Here is a 19,271-nt window from a genome sequence, read left to right as displayed (position 1 = left end):
TTTGGGGAAGTAAACGAAGACACACGGAATTAAAGGAAATTGATTTCATTGATACGAGATCAGTACAAGGAAAGCCGATTTTACAAAGGAAATAATCCTTCGGCTTTGTGATTATACACCTACAATGCTACTACTACTGTTCGTAGGTACCTAGTACCTACGGCGCTTGGGGCTTCGGGCTGGCGCATCCCCGCTGCCGTCATCGTCGCTGTCGTCGTCGTCGTCATCGCTGCTGCCGCCTTCGGACCCGAAGTCGCTCCAGCCGTCGCCGCCGCCGCTCTACTCCTCCTCGCTGTCCTCTTCGGAGGACCCGAGGAACCGAAAGGGCTTTCCGCCCATCGGCTCGTCGTCGTAGGAAGGGGAGTCGATCTCCTCTTCCGAGGAGGAATCGACTCCGTCCGAAGAAGGGTCTTCCTCTTCGCTTTTCTCCGACTCCTCCTGGAACAGGAGCCGGAGGTCTTCTCCTTCAGTCATGGGCTCATCCTCCTCGGAGACGACCCCAAAGTCGAACTCCTCTGCATCCCAGTGCAGAGGAGCCAACGCTTCATGCGCTGCAGTTGGGTCCCACTTCGGCGTCGGTTCCCGACTCTCCGGAATGGAGTCGATGGAAGAAGCAGGGAGGGGGGAAGAAGAGGGAGAAGAGGAATAAGAGGAATCTCCAAAGGAGTTGGAGCCGGAGGAAGAAGAGATCGCCATTGCTGGTGTTGGTGGATTGGGGTTTTTCTGTGCTACTGGTTTTGGGAGGGAGAAGGAGTTTGCTGTGAAGAAGAGCCGATTCGGGGCGAGGTTAAATAGTGAAAAGATGGAAGACGGATCAACAGTTTCGCATTCTACGAGGAGCCAGTTGCAGAGACGTTGCGTCTTCTTTGGTGGTTGCAGTGTGTTTAATGAGCATTAACGGGAAGATGAAGCGACGGATTGGTTTTGGAACTATCATTGCCAAAACCAGGGGGCATGTGTTATCGCTATAAATTAACAGAATTAATTTATGGGCCGAAAGCAAGATGGGCTTAAAGCAGAAGATTGAAGAAGGCTAATAAATCGGCTCCTGCGTGAGCATCTGGGCCACATGGGCCATGTATCTTAGATTTAGTTCAAGATTAGAGATAGAGTCCGATCGGGACAAGATTAGTTTAGATTGTTTCCCAAGTCTCCGGACTATAAATATATACCCTATGTTATTCATGAAGAGCGAGCGTCATCACGTCTCGCAAACAACAACTCTCGGCGCATCGCCACCCCTAATCCTAGGGTTTCATCCAAGTAAGTGCCATGCTGCGATCAAGGCAGTATTGTTCTTGCTTTTACCTTGGTATTACTCGTACTGAAGCGTTTTTTATGGCGAGTAGTATTAGTTATCTTGATGTTCGTAGCATGGCTTTTAGTAGATCTATTGTGCTTCGTTGCTTATCATCTACGAATATCATGTTGTCTCTGTGCAGTCACGTTTCAATCTTATGCTAGTTCTTGTCGCATAGAATTAGTTGCACAGAGGCAACACCCTGCTTCTTTTATATTTAGTAGATCTAATCTGTTATGGTTTGCTCTTGTCTTAAGAGTTGACGTAATATCTGCTAGGTTAGGCCTTGCAAACGGATTGGATGATCCGGTGGTATAGTAGATGCTTTGTCTTAGTCTTGATAGGGATTGTTCCGGGAATCGGCTCTTGCTAGTTCTTAGGCCTCTATTTTGGGTTATGGTTTAGTTGTCTGTTACGTTCATTAGGCCCAGTCACGTGTAGGATGTTCCGATCTAGCAGTGAAGCTGTTACCATCGTAGATTAGATTAGTTAGATTTAATTAAAGCAGCTTTATAGTCATTTGCTTTATTCATCAATATCCGGATAGATACAGATCCAATCTGACACCGGGACTCGATCGGCTCTGTAAAGCCGATGCAAGAGTCGTCCCGGGGAGCCGACCACGGCTCGGACTTACGTTTACACGTGTCTTTGTATGCAGGAAACTGTTTGGAGCACGTTCGCACCCTCCTGATCGGGTATAGGTCTGGTGGCACGCCCGGCTTTCCACAGAATCTCCGGGCGCGTGACGGAATTGCGGGCCGTCGACGAGGGTGCAGTGCCTGCCAGCGCCCCGGCGACCTCCCGGCTCTTCGTGTTGCCCGTCGCTGCTCGCCGGTGGGTTTCGACCGACAACATCGTTTCAATCTTATGCTAGTTCTTGTCGCATAGAATTAGTTGCACAGATGCAACACCCTGCTTCTTTTATGTCTAATAGATCTAATCTGTTATGGTTTGCTCTTATCTTAAGAGTTGGCGTAATATCTGCTAGGTTAGGCCTTGCAAACGGGTTGGATGATCTGGTGGTGTAGTAGATGCTTTATCTTAGCCTTGATAGGGATTGTTCCGGGAATCGGCTCTTGCTAGTTCTTAGGCCTCTGTTTTGGGTTATGATTTATTTGTCTGTTATGTTCATTAGGCCCAGTCACGTGTAGGATGTTCCGATCTAGCAGTGGAGCTTTTACCATCGTGGATTAGATTAGTTAGATTTAATTAAAGCAGCTTTACAGTTATTTGCTTATTTTATCGTATCCGGATAGATGCAGATCCAATCTGACACCGGGACTCGATCGGCTCTTTAAAGCCGGTGCAAGAGTCATCCCGGGGAGCCGACCACGGCTCGGACTTATGTTTCCACGTGTTTGTGTATGCAGGCTAATCGTTGCAAGCACGTTCGCACCTTCCTGATCGGGTATAGGTCAGGTGGCACGCCTGCGTCTTCAACAAGCCGCGGCGCGCGCTGGAATTGCGGGCCGTCGACGAGGGAGCAGTGCCTGCCAGCGCCCCAGCAACCTCCCGGCTCTTCGTGTTGCCTGTCGCTGCTCGCCTGTGGGTTTCGACCGACAACAGTTATATAGGATTGGATACGTCAAGATGTCACATACTCTACCGCCGCTTGAAGAGCTGAAGCGGCGAGCATATTGCAAATTTCATAATACTTTCTCGCATGCCACTAATGATAGCAATGTGTTACGTAGACAAATTCAATCAGCCATTAATGAATGACGATTGGTTATTCCTAATATGCAGATTGATCAGAATCCTTTTTCGGAGCATATGTTGGAATTAAATAATCCCAAAGTTTTATTTCGGCCAAGTCAAGCCGAATCGACAAAAGGGAAGAATGTAATTATTGGTGATGAAATACCTGAAAAGAAGCTGACATTGCAGACCTATCAAGGCGAAAAAATACTCAGGGGGCAAGACAAGAAGAAGACCGATAACAAGTCGACCGGCCTGACCGGCCACAACGGCGATCTGACCGGTTCGACCGGTCTGATCGGTCATGGGACCGGTCTGACCGGTACGCCCAGTAAATTTGGGAATTTTGTGACACCCTAGGTGTCTGCACAGTAGAACTGTATTTCTTTTATGCATCATGTGCTTAAATTGCTTGCAAAAGTGTCTTATTTTAAAAATATAAGGTTAAATGTGTAAATATGAATTTATGCAAGGTCTTTTCTATAGTTTAATTTGAATAAAAGGGGTAAATGTTGCTTTTGTGGAGGGTTTATTTGCAAAATTCAGTGTAATCATTACATGGCAGAAAATTTTACATTTCAGTCTAAATTTAAGGTGAATTTGATTTGGAAAAGACAAAATTCCATTAAAATTCAAAATTCTTCCTATGTTTTCAAAATAACTCTTTAACCTTTGGTCTAATCAATTTTTGCACAACATCAAAATTATAGATCTTTTAGGTGCTCTGGAAATGTCGTAACAAGATGATGATTGAGGGTGTCTTCCCTACACACCCAATTAAGCTTATTTTTCAAATCTCGTCTTGTCATTAGAGGTGGCGCATGCTCTCGAAGGATGCTGACGGGAGAAGAATGGATGAACACATAACCTTGGTGGAGTCCTGACTGGGGGGTTTTGAGGCAGCGAGTAGTACCACGGATGAAGGAACTTGCCTTTAATTTTCTTTGTTTGCCTGGTTTTACTTTGCTCGTGTGCAGTTTGAACCTTTGCTAGATGCTTATGCTTTTTGTGCGTCATGGTCAGCTGGTGTCCCTAGCGAGAGTCGTTGTTGGCTTGTAATGTACTCTTATCAGCTTTCTATAAAAGCAGATTTATCTTTTCTCAAAAAAAAAGAGATCTCGGTATTTGGTAACCCTAATTTTTATTTTTATCTATTTATAAAGAGCGGATTATTTCTACTGACTTTTGGTTCGTCACAAGTCGTTGATAGGTGGACCCATAAGAACCGAAAGTCCGAAACCATGTAGAATCAGTTCTTGATGAGTATAATACCATATACACAATTTCTAAAGTATAAGCAATGATTCCTTAGTCCGTTAATTGGAATTCTAATTATAAATCTAATCGAAACCGGACAAATCAAATCAATCGAATCCCAATCAGAATCCAAGCAATCAATGCCTTGCACGGTCACGACATAAAGCTGATGATTTGTTTAGGCAAAATACCTGTTGCAACATACCGGCATCTTGCTAGTTACACAAAAGGAGTAGTAAAACGTTTCTAAAAAAAAGAGTATAGTGGAGCATATAATCCTACTAAAGTGAAAAAGCGCGGATCTTAAAGCACATCCACGAAAGAAACGGTAGAAGATGCCCATTGCGGGCTAGATAAACGGCTGCCCCTCCCCAGATACTCACCCCACCCGAACGGGCCCCCGGTGGCCCTACCGTGCCCATTGCCCCAGCCCCCAAGGCCCCAACTCAAACGCCGCCGCCGCCCAAGCCCAAAAGCGCCGGCTGGAGAGAGAGCGCCGCCGCCGCCGCGAATCCGGCGGGAGGATGGACGCGTCGGCCGGCGGCGGCGGGAACTCCCTGCCGACCACCGGCGCGGACGGCTCGAAGCGCCGCGTCTGCTACTTCTACGACGCGGAGGTGGGCAACTACTACTACGGGCAGGGCCACCCGATGAAGCCGCACCGCATCCGCATGACCCACGCGCTGCTCGGCCGCTACGGCCTCCTCGACCAGATGCAGGTGCTCCGCCCCCACCCCGCCCGCGACCGCGACCTCTGCCGCTTCCACGCCGACGACTACGTCGCCTTCCTCCGCTCCGTCACCCCCGAGACGCAGCAGGACCAGATCCGCGCGCTCAAGCGGTTCAACGTCGGCGAGGACTGCCCCGTCTTCGACGGGCTCTACAGCTTCTGCCAGACCTACGCGGGGGGATCCGTTGGGGGCGCCGTCAAGCTCAACCACGGCCACGACATCGCCATCAACTGGGCCGGCGGGCTCCACCACGCCAAGAAGTGCGAGGCCTCCGGCTTCTGCTATGTCAATGACATCGTCCTCGCCATCCTCGAGCTCCTCAAGTACCACCAGGTATGCCAAACACTCTTGGATTTTTTTATTTATTTGGAAAAAATCGAAATCAGCATTAGGATGGATGGAATTACTGTATTCTGTAATTGCATTGCAGCGCGTTCTGTACGTCGATATTGATATCCACCACGGGGACGGCGTGGAGGAGGCATTTTACACCACGGACAGGGTGATGACGGTCTCGTTCCACAAGTTTGGGGATTATTTCCCTGGGACAGGGGACATTCGTGACGTTGGACACTCAAAGGGGAAGTACTACTCACTGAATGTCCCGTTGGATGATGGTATTGATGACGAGAGCTACCAGTCATTGTTCAAGCCGATAATGGGCAAGGTGATGGAGGTCTTCAACCCTGGTGCCGTCGTGCTTCAGTGCGGTGCCGATTCCTTGTCGGGTGATAGGTTGGGCTGTTTCAACCTATCTATTAAGGGGCATGCGGAATGTGTGAGATTCATGAGGTCCTTCAATGTCCCGCTGTTGCTGCTTGGTGGTGGTGGATATACCATAAGAAATGTTGCACGATGTTGGTGCTATGAGGTGTGTAACAAGGGTGTTTCCTTCATGGAGGAAAACACATTTTGTAATGCCTTTTCATTTGTTTGTTATTGTACTTATTTCAGTGTTGTCTAATTAGTTATGTGAAATAATAAAGTTATTGCATTGTATTAGCACAAAAATCTACCTAAAATGTGAGGTAGGGCTGGTACAGTGGCTGACAATTATGAATACTCGTGTAAAAGTAATATGTTATGTGGAGTTTCCTTTTCAGCTGTATTTTCTATTTATTTCAAAGACAACAAATAGTCTTTTAAATCAGGTTATGTATGCTTTAATTAAATTCATTTTCTCCAACTTTACTTATAATGTTTCTAGTACTTATGTGTTGTCAGTTTATAACAATGTAGCTAACTAATTTTCTAATATTTCTTTTTTTCTCTTTTAAAAGCTATAAGTAATTTTCAGTTTCCATACTACTCCCCTTGTCCTCTGGCATCAACTTTGCTGTAGACACAGTAAAGCCCCTTGGCTTCAGTCTACCTTTGTGCAAAAGTAAAAAATATTTGTTGATTGCTGCACGTGTTCCTAATTCTGTTATATCTTTGTTTTGATTTATTAGGATATTTTAGAGTAATATTTGAAATATCAGAATGATTTTTTTGAACTAATCTGCAAAGTATGATGGATTCTGCAAACTTTTTTGCCTGTGTTCGCATGAAGCATCTTACTTTTTACAGAAGTTATTTGTAATGTTGCTATCCAGTTTTTTACTCGAGGAGTGGTAACTAGTGTCGTTTTCCTATAGTTCACATGATGTTTTTTTTAGTCTACTAAAATGCCATAAGAATTTGATTTTCATTATTTATCATGTGATATAGAAGTTTAATTATATGTGAACAACTTGTGTCTGAACTGAATACTTTTTTCCCTTTTTTCTTCAAAGACTAGCTCTTCCAAGTTCCAATTCATTCACCCAATTATACAGTAGATTGTTCTCTTATCAATGAAATTAGATAAGACTATCTAATATATTGATGAGTGATTGGGGCCTAATATTGCCTTGCTTAATATTCTTAGTTACCTTTATTGATCCTTTTTTCCTTCACATTTTTTTTGAGCAGACAGGAGTTGCCCTGGGTCATGAGCTCACTGACAAGATGCCCGCTAATGAGTATTATGAGTATTTTGGTCCAGATTACACTCTACATGTTGCTCCAAGTAACATGGAGAACAAAAACACACGACATCAATTGGATGATATAAGATCAAAACTTCTTGATAATCTATCAAAACTCCGACATTCTCCTAGTGTCCAATTTCAAGAGCGACCTCCAGAGACTGAGTTACCTGAGGTGAGCATTCTGTTACAAGCAATAAATTAGTTGCATTCTGTTGTTTATCCTTTAAAATAGGTCAAACAAAGATAGGAGCTCTGTAATAGAGCTGCTATGAGCATGACCACCCTGAATTTCAGAATGTCTTTTTGGGATAACTAGGCCAGCAGCTCCCTAGTAACTGGTGATGAGAAAAACCCATTGAAAGTTGTGACTTAAATGGCACCGCAATGTTCAATTATTTGGGGAGTGATGTTGCTTGCTACTTGTTTCGATAAATGATCAAACACCCTGTTCATGTAATCCTGGTCTGGTCGTGCGCATGTAGTTTGGCAGGCTATCCTTGCCTTTTCTGCTATCTGCTTTCCTTTTCGTTGTATAGTTCTATTGGTACGTTCAGCACAGATCCAGAAACCAGAACTACTAGTTGAACTGCAAAAGTTGGAATGAAATAAGGAAGAACCATGTAAAGATGTAGCCATGTAGGTTCGCTGGCTCACTGGTTTAATGAAGCTTGCATGCAGCAGACAGAGGAGGTTCTGATGAACTCTATACTGTCCCTAAAAGTGCAGCCCGGGTTGCATAGAGAACCACATGGAGAAACTACAAACACCTTGAAATGCTCAGCAACAAAAGGGAAAAAAAAGGGAAGCCCTAAACATAACGACAACAACAAATTCAACCTATCATGAAGTGCAATCACAAAAAACACAACACCCAAAAGTTGAAAAATGCAACACAAAACTCAAAATGCAACTCAACAAGAGATGCAATTCCATGGTGTGTACAAATGCAGAATTGAACAAAAGGTTCATCCCATCTGGCTGCCACTATGGTGGGAGATGTGACCTGGGGGTTCTTCATGCAATAGATAAATGATTCATCATATTATGACTAATCTATGTTCCTGTTTTATACAGCAAGATGAAGATAAAGAGAACCCTGATGAAAGACGCGATGCTGATTCTGATGTGGAAATGAATGATGCCAAGCCTCTTGAGGACTCTGGAAGGTTATTATTTTTACTTGTTTCTTCAACATTAATGTGATTATAGCAGCAACCGCTTCAGGTAGTTGTATTATTCCATGCGCCTTTTTTGTATCATAGGAGAAGCAGCATACAAGGTGTAAGAATGAAGAAAGAACCTTCTGAGACAGAGGCAACTGATCTGGTATTTTTCGTTTTGAATTTGTGTTAATTTACATGATCTATGAGTGTGATTTTTTTTTGTTATGTAATTGGTACTTGAATAGGAAGATACTAGGTAATTATGCCCGTGCGTTGCTACGGACAAAGTTGGTATAATTATCGGATACATATACATGCCCGTGCGTTAATTTGTAGGGATCTACGTGATCGAGTCGTGGATGGAGGGGGCTGGTTCGATTCGCATACGGGATAGATTAAGACCCACCTGTCAATCACACGAGACGGACCAAACCAAAAATTTAGTTGAAAACCTTACTTGCTTTAGTAATATATAGATATGAGCACTTCTGCTATGTGATGTGCTGCCGTGGCATGCCAGTGCACATGGTACAGTAGTTCTTACTACATGTTGGACAGTTAGAATCAGCTAACTTGAATAAATACTTTTGGTGACACAAATTTGATGTCATTATGTTTGTATTCTGGAATACTCCTATGAAGGAATCAGCTACCTTGAATAAATTCTCGTGACACAAATTTGATGTCATTATATTTGTTGAAACAATATTAGGATCTTTTGCAAGAATATGATGCATGTGTTTTTTATTTCCTTAGTTACATATCATTATCTGTTAGTGACATTTTTGTTCTCTTTTTGTACCGTATAGGATGTTAATAGTGTAGCTGCAGAACATTCAAGAGGCAGTGTACCTGTGGCTGATGGAGTTGGTTCCTCAAAACAAACACTGGTAAGTGTTCTTTTTGTCCATGTGAATATCGAATCTGTCAACTAATCAAAAGTTCCAGGGGACATGCTTAGAGTACATACAGAATCTGGACTCAAGTCCCTAAGCACAGCTGCCTTTTCCTCTGTATATAATATTCTCCTCCTGTACTCTAGTCCCTAACCAAAGCATTTTTCTCCGGTTATTATTATTTTGCAGCCTAATGATACAAGTCCAATGGCCATAGACGAACCAGGTGCTCCGAAAGTTGAAACAGAGATCTCAAACAAATTGCAGGACCAACCAACGATGAACCAGAAACCATGATTATGCACCTTAACTTAGTACCTGATGCCATTGCATCCGTAGCCTGTAGATTCTTTTTGTGCAAGTTCATTGACCGTAGGCAAGCTATGGCAGTCGAAAAAACTGAAGCAGGGAGCTGAAACAAATGTGACACGACCAGATTATGCATCTTGGCTCATTATGTTTTGTTCATTACATTTGTGTTTCCAACATGTGCAAATGATGGTTGTTTCGTCATGGAAGCTTTATCCTTAAACCTCTAGCTGCTGCAGAGGAATTGATGTTAGCTGCTGCAGAGGAATTGATTATTGATGTTATTAAATTGTGTGGACCAAGAGCAGTGTTTTTTTGCGTAGATGGCACTTTTGGCGCATGTCACTTTGTAATATGTTGTGTCTCTAATTGCCTGGATCGGAGCTTATGGTAGCCTATTAATTGGAAAATTTTTGTTTACAAATGCTAGTTTACTAATGGTGAGCCGGTCACACCGTTTCTTATTTTGCCCTCAGTTGCATTCTTAATTTCTTATTGATGAAGGTGTGGCTTGCTTACTGTCTTGCTGATTGTGTCGTAGTTTCTTCCATATGCAATGTGTTCTCCACTGAACGCAGATGCAGTGAGAACACAGGAGAAGAGGGCAGAGGGGTTGGTGATGGAACACATGGTTGCCAATTTTGATCCAGATTTACAATTTTACCAATTTAGGATGTACTAGTTTGGTTGGACTAATTTTACAAGTTTAGAAAGTGCTCTAGAATATACTTTTGTTTTTTTTATCATGCCTGATTTTGAAGGAATAAATTGAGCCATAAATCATATATGCGCTAGGATTAAAATTTCACATATATGACGACAAAAGTGAATAACAGTAGCAATACACAATCATACAAAAATAAAATATGCACCACCATGAATGCAACAGATCAAATTAGAGCTTATGGTTAGTTTTAAATATTGCAAAATTAATCTTTTTAGAATCTGAAGATTATAGGACTAACCTAGACACTTTTAGAAGTAAATTTTAGGGTGTTACATTTCTACAATTCTATTTCGACTCCCTTACTCAAAGGATTCAAAAGTAAGTTTTCGTTTCCAAAATATTCATGCCGCATCTTAGCATCTTATTGAAAGGCCTCAGTCGTTTGTCCAAAATATTCCTGTAGCATCTGATTATTGTGGACCTAACACGTATTTGGATGCTTAACAAAAAAATATATATCTAAAAATGTCATAAAAACATAACCTATAATTTGAGATGGGTGCAGTATATCTATCACGAGTAGCATATGACTAAAGCCACGCCACCACCGCTAATCAATCACCTCTGATAAGCAAGAGGTTGAGAACCCATTCTGTTTTATGTCATATACATAAGTTTCCACCTTAAAGTTTTTTTTTTTGAGAAGAATACCTGAAAGTTTTATGTCATATACATAAGTTTCCACTTTGGGTGATACAAGAAAGCTTCAAAGCTGCTTTCAAAAGAAAAAGAAAGCTTGAAATGAATATATTTTGTGAGTTACTATCTCACACTAACCGGGAGAAAGAAAAAAAAGGCCGTTATTTTACTATTAACTATTTGTAAGCTTATTATTATATATAACGTCTTTTTCCTTTACGGGCGTACGTAATTGAGTATCAGCTCTTCACGTGTCCCGCGTCATCATATGCAAAAGGGCCCCAATAAACACCTGTGCACCCCTTGATGCTGACACAACACCACCTGGTGATTTCTCCACCGGGATATTTATGGCCTTGCTGGGTAGTGCAAGTACGGAGAGTGAGGTCTCGGAGGACCAGTTTCATACGGTCCGCCTGAATCCTGACCTTCTGCATAAATGAGAAGATGGCACAACAGGAAGGCAATCGATTAATTTCTTTTTTGCATAATAAACTGTATAACATTTCATTTTTTTACGCATGTTAGAAGTTGATACTATTTTTTTTCCTAGCTAGCTGTTACAGAACAGACATTGTTATAGTTTATCAATGAATGAAGCTCTATATGTTTCTTAATGTGCGCTATAAGTTACTCCTACAAGACTCAAAATGTCTGTAATCGATTAACTAATTCAGAAATTTAATCAGACCTCCCCCAAAAAATTAGCTAATAATGCAGATTACCCACATCTATCGCATTCGCCCATAATTATCTGCAGATTTAACGTTGTTAGGTGTGGCGTCAATCTCACGAATCCGTTGGATTCTTGAGCGTTAGAATAGGAATCTCCGGTGTCTTCGTCGTGGCCTCTTCTCTCTCGAGGCCCAACATCTCTGACGGAAACATCGCCCCGATGTTAGCTTTCTTCTACAAAAGATCAATTTTCTAATATCTAGAACGGGAGATCTCAAATCTTTGTATCATGTTATCATAGTATTAGTATGAATGGGTCCTTATAGAAAAAGAATTGGGAAAGAAAAAAAAGGCGTTGTGGACACTTACTGTCGCCACTGCAGATCATTACAAGCGCCAGAAAAATGATACAAACCACCATGATGGACCTCGTCCAAACCTGCCAGATGCTCGGCAACATGGATGAGGTTTCTAGTAGGGGTTCAAGAGGGGAGATGGGCCGTGTTAGCAGCTTGCTAACACGATAGACAAAATTCAAGGTACGATTTGCTACCAGCCTCTTGCCCTACTTATATTGGCAGGCATGGTCCAGAGTTGGATGATTTTGACCGCACATTCTGCATGTCGGTAATGTGTTCTATTTTTCACGTGATGGAACACAACCCATTAGGTCTGCCGGGTCCTGTGCGGGTCCACGCCTTTCCGGCACGCACGGGAAAAAAATGGGACAGAGTAGAGCACGGTTGGCGCCCGCCCACCTCTAATCCAATATTCTATGGTAGTACGGTTCCATCATGCACACCGCTTTGGACCATCAAACACGACCAAATTAAAAGTTTGGAAAAACAGGTGGGATAAATAAATTTGCTGTAAACTTAAACCCTTTTTACAGAAAAAAACAGTAAAATATCATAGGCCCATATATATAAATCCACTAGAGCCTGCATTTCCCTCACCACAACTCACGAAAACTGCCATATTGTAAATCCCCTAGCGTCATCAAAGTTAGGCTGGAGAAAAGGTCATCCCGAGGGGTGCTGTCGGAGAGGTAACCCGCGTGGGTGAGATTTGATTTATGGAATTGCTAGCGAGTACACTACAAGAAATTCTTTAATCCATGATGAATTTTCGGTGATGTTTACGAAAACCATCATAAACCAATAGGATCTATGACGATTTCTGAACTTTCGTCACAGATTTGCAGATAGCCCATACAGGCTCTAATGTGGACCCAATTTCTATGACAAACCTTAAAAAACGTCGTAGAATGAAAATAGAAATTGTCACGAATAACCCTTGGGCCCAATTTCCACGATGAATCTCTATAGCCCTCAAAGAGTGAAAATAGATATTGTCACACAGTAAAACTCTAGTAAATAATTAAATTAGCAATCCCGTGACTATCATGCATGAGCAGGACTCGAGAGGTGGCCTGTTGGCCTGGTGCTGCAGGCGGCTGGTGGCCTGGTGCCCGTGGCGCTGGGCAGCGGGGTCAGCTGGTGAGTGCGTGCGACAAGCCCATGACTGGATCAGCGAAGATCCGAGCGACTTGACGAGAAGCGTTAGGCGCGATGTTTTGGTTTTATTGATGGCCAGTTATTTTGCTCGAGTAAATTTCATTTTCGCACGTCAGCCGATATTTTGGTCCATCAGCGCAGATATGTTGGAGCTGCAGCGGAAACGTCCTATCACTATCAGCACATTGTTCGTTTGTTCCTGCATGGAAGATGATGCTAACATGGCCAGTACGATGAATTGTGGATCCGATACAAAGGGTGCTGCCTTTTTTACGTACTCCCTCACTGCACGAAAAGAAAGTCGTTTCAGACAGCGACATGGTCTCCAAAGTCAAACTTTGACTTCTTATTTTTATAAAAATATTTATCACAAAATGATATATTTATATTTTATTAAAGTATTTTTCAAGACAACTCTATTCATATGGTTTTTGTATTTTGAAACTCAACAACTTAAAAGTTATTGAGGGACCGAAAATGGCGACCAGATAGGGGTAAATGGGAGCCGATCAATATTTCTCTCGAAATTCAAACCGTCGGCCTATATCCCAAAATCACCCAAGCTCTCAAGCATTCTGACCAAAGTTTGGAATAGCTATGGAAAAGCTAAGCCAACACAAAAGGCCTAGAACGAGTGAGCGAAGACTCAGAAGCAAATCGGAAGCGAATCGGGAAAACAACAGTCCTGTCTGCCTGGACCGGTCTGACCGGTGCAACGGACCGGTCGGGGCTGAACACGGCTAGACCGGTCTGACCGGTCTTGCTGTCCGGTCTGACCGGTTGGCACCCAGAAAAACCCGTGAATAAGTCTTCAAACCACGAATCTTGAGCAAATCACGTCCAAATCTGATGAAACTTGGAGGAAAGCTTCGTACCTATCCCGTGAACATATCCCCAAGGGATCTCGCCCTAAAGATCTTCATAGCACGAGAATTTCAGGATGAGATCAAAAGGGGTGGGGTTTTCTCAAGACCTCAAGAAATCCAATTCGAAAGAGCTCGTGATTCCAGTGGGTTTGAGATAGGACTAGAAGCTCGGGATTCATAACAAAGAGCTCGTAGAATCCTCGCAATCATGTGCACAAAAAATGAAATCAAGATCCATCACACAAGGGCACAAAAATGAGGGGATTGGATTGATTCAAAAAGCCCAGATGGCACAAGAAGGATGGGGCCTCCTTTCCCAATCAAATCCAATACAAAGTCTCACAAATCCATAAGCAAATCCTACCCTAAAGAGAAGAACGGGGGGAGAGACACAGGGGCGGCGGCCTGGGAGAGACATCAATTCACGGACAAGTTTCAAAAGCCCCTCTAACCTAATATAAGTGAAGGGGTATTTATATCCGCGGAGACCGGTCAGACTGGTTCCATGGACCGGTCAGACCGGTGTCAGGGACCGGTCAGACCGGTTGGTCTGCAGTATCCCCCTGTACACGATCACATCTGACGGCTGAGGTTCTTTCTTTGGAACAAAGTCTTCTCCATGATGCCGCCATCTTGATGAAGATCCGGTCCGCGGTTTTGGAGGGTCCGTAAAACTCGGGTAGGTGGCCGGTTTTGAGAAAACCGCCAAAACTCCTCGCGCGGGGAGATTCCCGCCTCCACGCCGTGGCCCTAGACGCCGTTCCCGCCTCGGCCTTCTGACGGCCCTAGACGCCGCTCGACGCCCGTCACCTCCTCGCCCGCAGCGAGGCCCTAGACGCCGTCGACGCCCGTCGCCTCCGTCAGTCCCGAGACCGACGCCCGTGCCTCCACGACTTGGCGTCTTCAATCGTCTTCCACCTCTTTGGTTTTGTGGCGCAAAACAAGAAACCCGCCTTCTATCGCCGCTTGCGTCCTCGATCCAGGAGTGGACGCCACAGCTGCCGCTCGGCCCGGGCTCCGGTCCCGGCTGCCCTTCACCGCCGTCCACCGCACGGTCCATCGACCACAGCACCTCCACGGCAGCTCTCCGTCGACACTTGACGCCCATGTACCTGGAACCAAAGACCAAGCACACGGCGCAATCTCCACAGAGTCGCGACTACACCATGGTTAGTCCACTCCACGTGTTGACCACCCGTCAACACCTAACGCTCCACACGGACACTGAAGAAGGAAACACAAGAACATAAACAAAACACACACACAGCGGTTAGCCTGACACAAACACAAGCCAAAATCAAGCTAACACGCCAAAACCTCCAAGTCATCACGACAATCACTCATCACAATATATGAGGTCAAGGTACTTATCAACTTGACCTCTCAGTTATTCATAATTTATATTCCCAATGTTTTTATATTCCCAATATTTGACCAAAATCTTGTCCAAAATAATTTTCTTTTCCAGTATGGAGGGAATGAGCCGAACTATTTTCCAGATGAATCTACAATAATCATTTTTATTGTATTGTTCTCAATCCACGCACAATTATCTTGGGTATGTTTTCTGAAATTTCTAAAAATTACCCTGCCAAATGCTCGGCAACATGGATGACGTTTTCTAGTAGGTTCAAGAGGGGAGATGCGCTTGCTAACACAGACAAATGCAAGGCACGATTTTGCTGCCAGCCTCTTGCTCCAATTATATATCGGCACTTTGGCAGGCATTGGCGGAATGTGGAGCCAAACCAAGCAGGGGCAAGATAAGTTCACTCTTGTTGATTTCTGCTCGTCGACATCAGCCGAACAAGCACAGACGTCGACTTGCAGTGGAGCAGCGTGTGGCCAAAGCAGAGGCCGATGCCCAGTTTCGCCTCCACTACGGTCCGCCCCTGCTGGCAGGCATGGTCGAGAGTCGAGACTGGATGACTTTGACCTCGCTTTCTACAACAAGCCGGTAATGTGCTCCAATTTTCTCATGATGGAACGCAACCCATTAGATCTGCCGGGTCTTGTGTGGGTCAGCGCCTTACCGACATGCGCGTGGAAAAAAATAGGACGAGTGGAGCAGCGTTGGTGCCCATCCACCTCTTAATTAAGGCTCCATCAAACGCGTACATCTCGTGCACCATCAAATAGTCAAATATCTTTTTTAACGAACGAGCGTGAAATTGTGCCTATTTTTATGGATAAAGGAGAGTACAGCCGGCTTGTCAAGTTAGAAGTGAAGGAAAAAAGTTTATTCTTGCAGTAAAAAAGACTCTAAATCTTTAGCTCTTGCTAATGCCCAAGCTGCCGCCTCGTTCTTGATTTTGGCAAAAAGCCCTGGAGCCAATGTCTCCTGCTTCTTGGAAACGCTTGTGTTTCGCTTACTGACCTGAAACAGGGGCCATGGGGCCATGGCAGGGCAGTGGCTGGGTGGGTGGGTGGGTGTGTGTGTGGGGGTTTGGGGGGTGGGGGGGGGGGGGGGGGGGGGGCAGTGGGTGGGGGGTGTGCGGTGTTCGGCGGGGGTTGTGATGGCATGGCGGCGGAGAGGATGCGGAGGGGTCAAATATGACCAAATTAAGTTTCAGCTGCAAACTTAAACTTTTTTACAGAAAAGCAATAAAATATCATAGGTCCGTGTGTGTATTAATCCACTAGAGCATGATTTCCTCTCACCACAACTCTCAAAAACTACCATATTGTAGATCCCCCTATCATCATTTTTTCGCGACCGTGCCTGAACACGTTTTTCATTAAGAAGAAAGCAGTTACAGACACAAACTTGTTGCGGCCAAACAGGACTTGGCCAGCACAAGAACACAGAGGACTAAAGATAAAGAAACACTGAGGAAAAAGTACAGACAAACATACGAAATGGCTGTAGCCACTAACAGAACAGGTGACAACAGAAATAGCACGAAGGGGGAGGACACTCCAAACAAGCCACCCAATCAAAGGCCACCCGAGGAGCAGGACCTGCACAATATACTGTCGCCAAAGATGCCAAGGGAGAGCAAGCACGAAGCACGAGACGGTGGCCAAACATCGACCAAATAGCACGACCACGGCGGCAAAGCATCCGCCAAAGTAGAGGAAAAGCGGCAAAGCATCCGCCAAACTCGAAGCACCCACGGGTGGCAAAGTATCCACCAAACAACACGATCACGGCGGCGAAGCATCCGCCAGGGCCAACAAACCACCATCTACAAGCAATCCACCGCGGCCAAGGCCTCCAAGACGACAGTGTGTAAAATGAAGCAAGACAGGTACACAGGATGAACCAGGCGACCAACCATGGGGGCACAGAGGGGGAAGGAGCGAACGGATGATGCCTCCAAGGAGGGAAACGGCACCCGAAGGCGTTGCCATCATCGGCCTGCAGACAGGCAAAGGCTTTCACCTTAGCTCCACCCCAGAGCACCCACACCAGCGACGACCCACCATAAGCAACGCCGAGAGGACGGAAACCACCGCGTCGGCAAGGCGGAAGGACGACGACTCCCAAGACAACACAACAACGCCTCCAGGGAGGGGAACGACGCCCGCAAGCGCCGCCATTGTTGACCCAGCACAGTACTGGACAGAGCTTTCGCCCGAAGCTCCTGAGAACGAGGTGTAGGCCGCCCGCCACGAGCCGGCGGCGCCAACGGACAGCGCCCCAACCAGTAGAGGCACCCCACGACCCACCGCGACCACGGGCAGGTGAGGAATGTTGAGTACTCTATCCTGCTTGTGATAAGTGAATTGTCAACCGTGCGGTGTGATCGTGCGCTTGGTCTTTGGATTGCAGGTACACGGGCATCGAGTGTCGACGGGGAGCTGCCGTGGAGGTGCTGTGGCCGATGGACCGTGCGGTGGACGGCGGTGAAGGGCAGCCGGGAACAGAGCTCGGACCGGGCGGCAGCTGTGGCGTCCACTCCTGGATCGAGGGCGCAAGCGCTGATGGAAGGCGGGTTTTTTTGGTTTGCGCCACAAAACCAAGGAGGCGGACGGCGGTCGAAGACGCCAAGTAGTGGAGGCACGGGCGTTGGTCTCGGAACAGACAGAGGCGACGGGTGTCGACGGCGTCTAGGGCCTCGCTACGGGCGAGGATGTGACGGGCGTCGGGCGGCGTCTAGGGCCGTCAGAAGGCCGAGGCGGGAACGACGTCTAGGGCCACGGCGTGGAGGCGGGAATCTCCCCGCGCGTGAGGTTTTCTCAAAACCGGCCACCTACCCGGGTTTCGCGGACCCTCCAAAACCGCGGACCTGATCTTCATCAAGATGGCGGCATCGCGGAGAAGACTTCGTTTCGAAGAACGAACCTCGGCCGTCGGATGAGATCGTGTACAGGGGGTGCTGCAGGCCAACCGGTCTGACCGATCCCTGGCACCGGTTTGACTGGTCTAACCAACCGGTCTGACAGGTCCAGCGTACCGGTCTGACCGGTCCCGCGGGTATAAATACCCCTCCCCTTGTGTTTGGTTAATTGCAGCTTTTGTAATCTGTTCGTGAACTGTTCGGTTCTCCAGGCCGCCGCCCCTGCGTCTCTCTCCCTCTGTTCTTCTCTGTAGAGTAGGTTTTGATTATGGATTTGTGAGACTTTGTATTGGATTTGATTGGGAATGGATGCCCCATCCTCCTTGTGCCCTCTGGGCTTTAGAATCAATCCAATTCCGTCCCTCTCGTGCTTTTTGTGATGGATTTTCGTTTTGATTTTGGTGCACTTGATTGTGACGGTTCGTAGAGCTCTTTGTAGTGGTTCCTCTGTTTCTAGCCTCGTGCCAAACCTTCTGGAATCGCTAGCTCTTCAGAATTGGAGTTCTTGAGTTTTTGAGAAAACCCCAATCCTTCTTGATCTCTCCTCGAATTCTAAAGATTTGTTGATCTTTAGGACGAGATCTCTTAGGGATATGTTCACGGGGTAGGGCGAAGCTATCCCCCAAGTTTCATCGATTTTCGTGGTCGTTTGGTTGAGATTCATCATTTGAATCCAAGTTTTCGGGGGTTTTCTGGGTGCCACCGGTCAGACCGGTAGGCTAGACCGGTCAGATCGGTCTGCTAGTTTTTGAACAGCCGCGGCCGGTCAGACCGGTCCAGTGCACCGGTTAGACCGGTCTAGGCAGATCAGGTCGGCTGTTTTCCCGATTCGCTTCCGAATTGCTTCGGGTTTTTGCTCGCTCGTTCGTGGCCTTTTGTGTTGGTTTAGCTTTTCAATAGCTATTCCAAATTTTGGTCAGAACGCTTGAGGGCTTGGGTGATTTTCGGGATATAGGCCGACGGTTCGAATTTCATAAGAAATTTTGATCGGCTCCCAAGGTCCAGACCCCCTTCCCGCGGCCGCGACAGTGACACCAGGGCCAACGCGGCCACCAGCGGCGGCTACAGCAGCGAGCCCCGAGCACGAAGGCCACAGCGCCACACTGGGAACGGGAAAGACCGCGGGCTCAGTGGCCGAAGGCGCGCATGACATGGCCACAGCCCACGCACAGCAAGCTGGCGAACCCGCCGCCGG

General features: G+C 46.0%; 1 protein-coding gene and 1 long non-coding RNA gene across 2 annotated transcripts; one reads left to right on the top strand and one right to left on the bottom strand.

Annotated features, from left to right (window-relative positions):
• The first annotated feature begins 4,627 nt into the window (after positions 1–4,627).
• Positions 4,628–9,709, top strand: LOC120703765 (histone deacetylase 1). Its single transcript, XM_039987934.1, has 7 exons — positions 4,628–5,322; positions 5,420–5,860; positions 6,943–7,173; positions 8,076–8,167; positions 8,264–8,327; positions 8,974–9,054; positions 9,250–9,709. The coding sequence occupies exons 1-7, from the start codon at positions 4,783–4,785 to the stop codon at positions 9,355–9,357; spliced, it is 1,557 nt and encodes a 518-aa protein (XP_039843868.1). The 5' UTR covers positions 4,628–4,782; the 3' UTR covers positions 9,358–9,709.
• A 1,007-nt stretch (positions 9,710–10,716) lies between these two features.
• LOC120703767 lies at positions 10,717–11,976 on the bottom strand. The gene is made up of 2 exons (XR_005687224.1): positions 11,780–11,976; positions 10,717–11,166 (listed from the first exon to the last, which is right to left on the bottom strand). It is a non-coding gene; the product is annotated as an uncharacterized LOC120703767 (long non-coding RNA).
• Between the last annotated feature and the right edge of the window lie 7,295 nt (positions 11,977–19,271).

The sequence above is a fragment of the Panicum virgatum genome, chromosome 4K (assembly GCF_016808335.1).
Source record: "Panicum virgatum strain AP13 chromosome 4K, P.virgatum_v5, whole genome shotgun sequence".
Lineage (NCBI taxonomy): Eukaryota > Viridiplantae > Streptophyta > Magnoliopsida > Poales > Poaceae > Panicum > Panicum virgatum.
This window is presented reverse-complemented; position numbering and strand designations above follow the sequence as displayed.

Bases quoted from the DNA above. Each gene is read 5' to 3' on its own strand.
- LOC120703765 (XM_039987934.1), top strand. From the start codon at position 4,783: ATGGACGCGTCGGCCGGCGGCGGCGGGAACTCCCTGCCGACCACCGGC. The intron at 5,323-5,419 runs GTATGCCAAACA...ATTGCATTGCAG, and splicing joins AGCTCCTCAAGTACCACCAG to CGCGTTCTGTACGTCGATAT. The intron at 8,168-8,263 runs GTTATTATTTTT...TTTGTATCATAG, and splicing joins CCTCTTGAGGACTCTGGAAG to GAGAAGCAGCATACAAGGTG.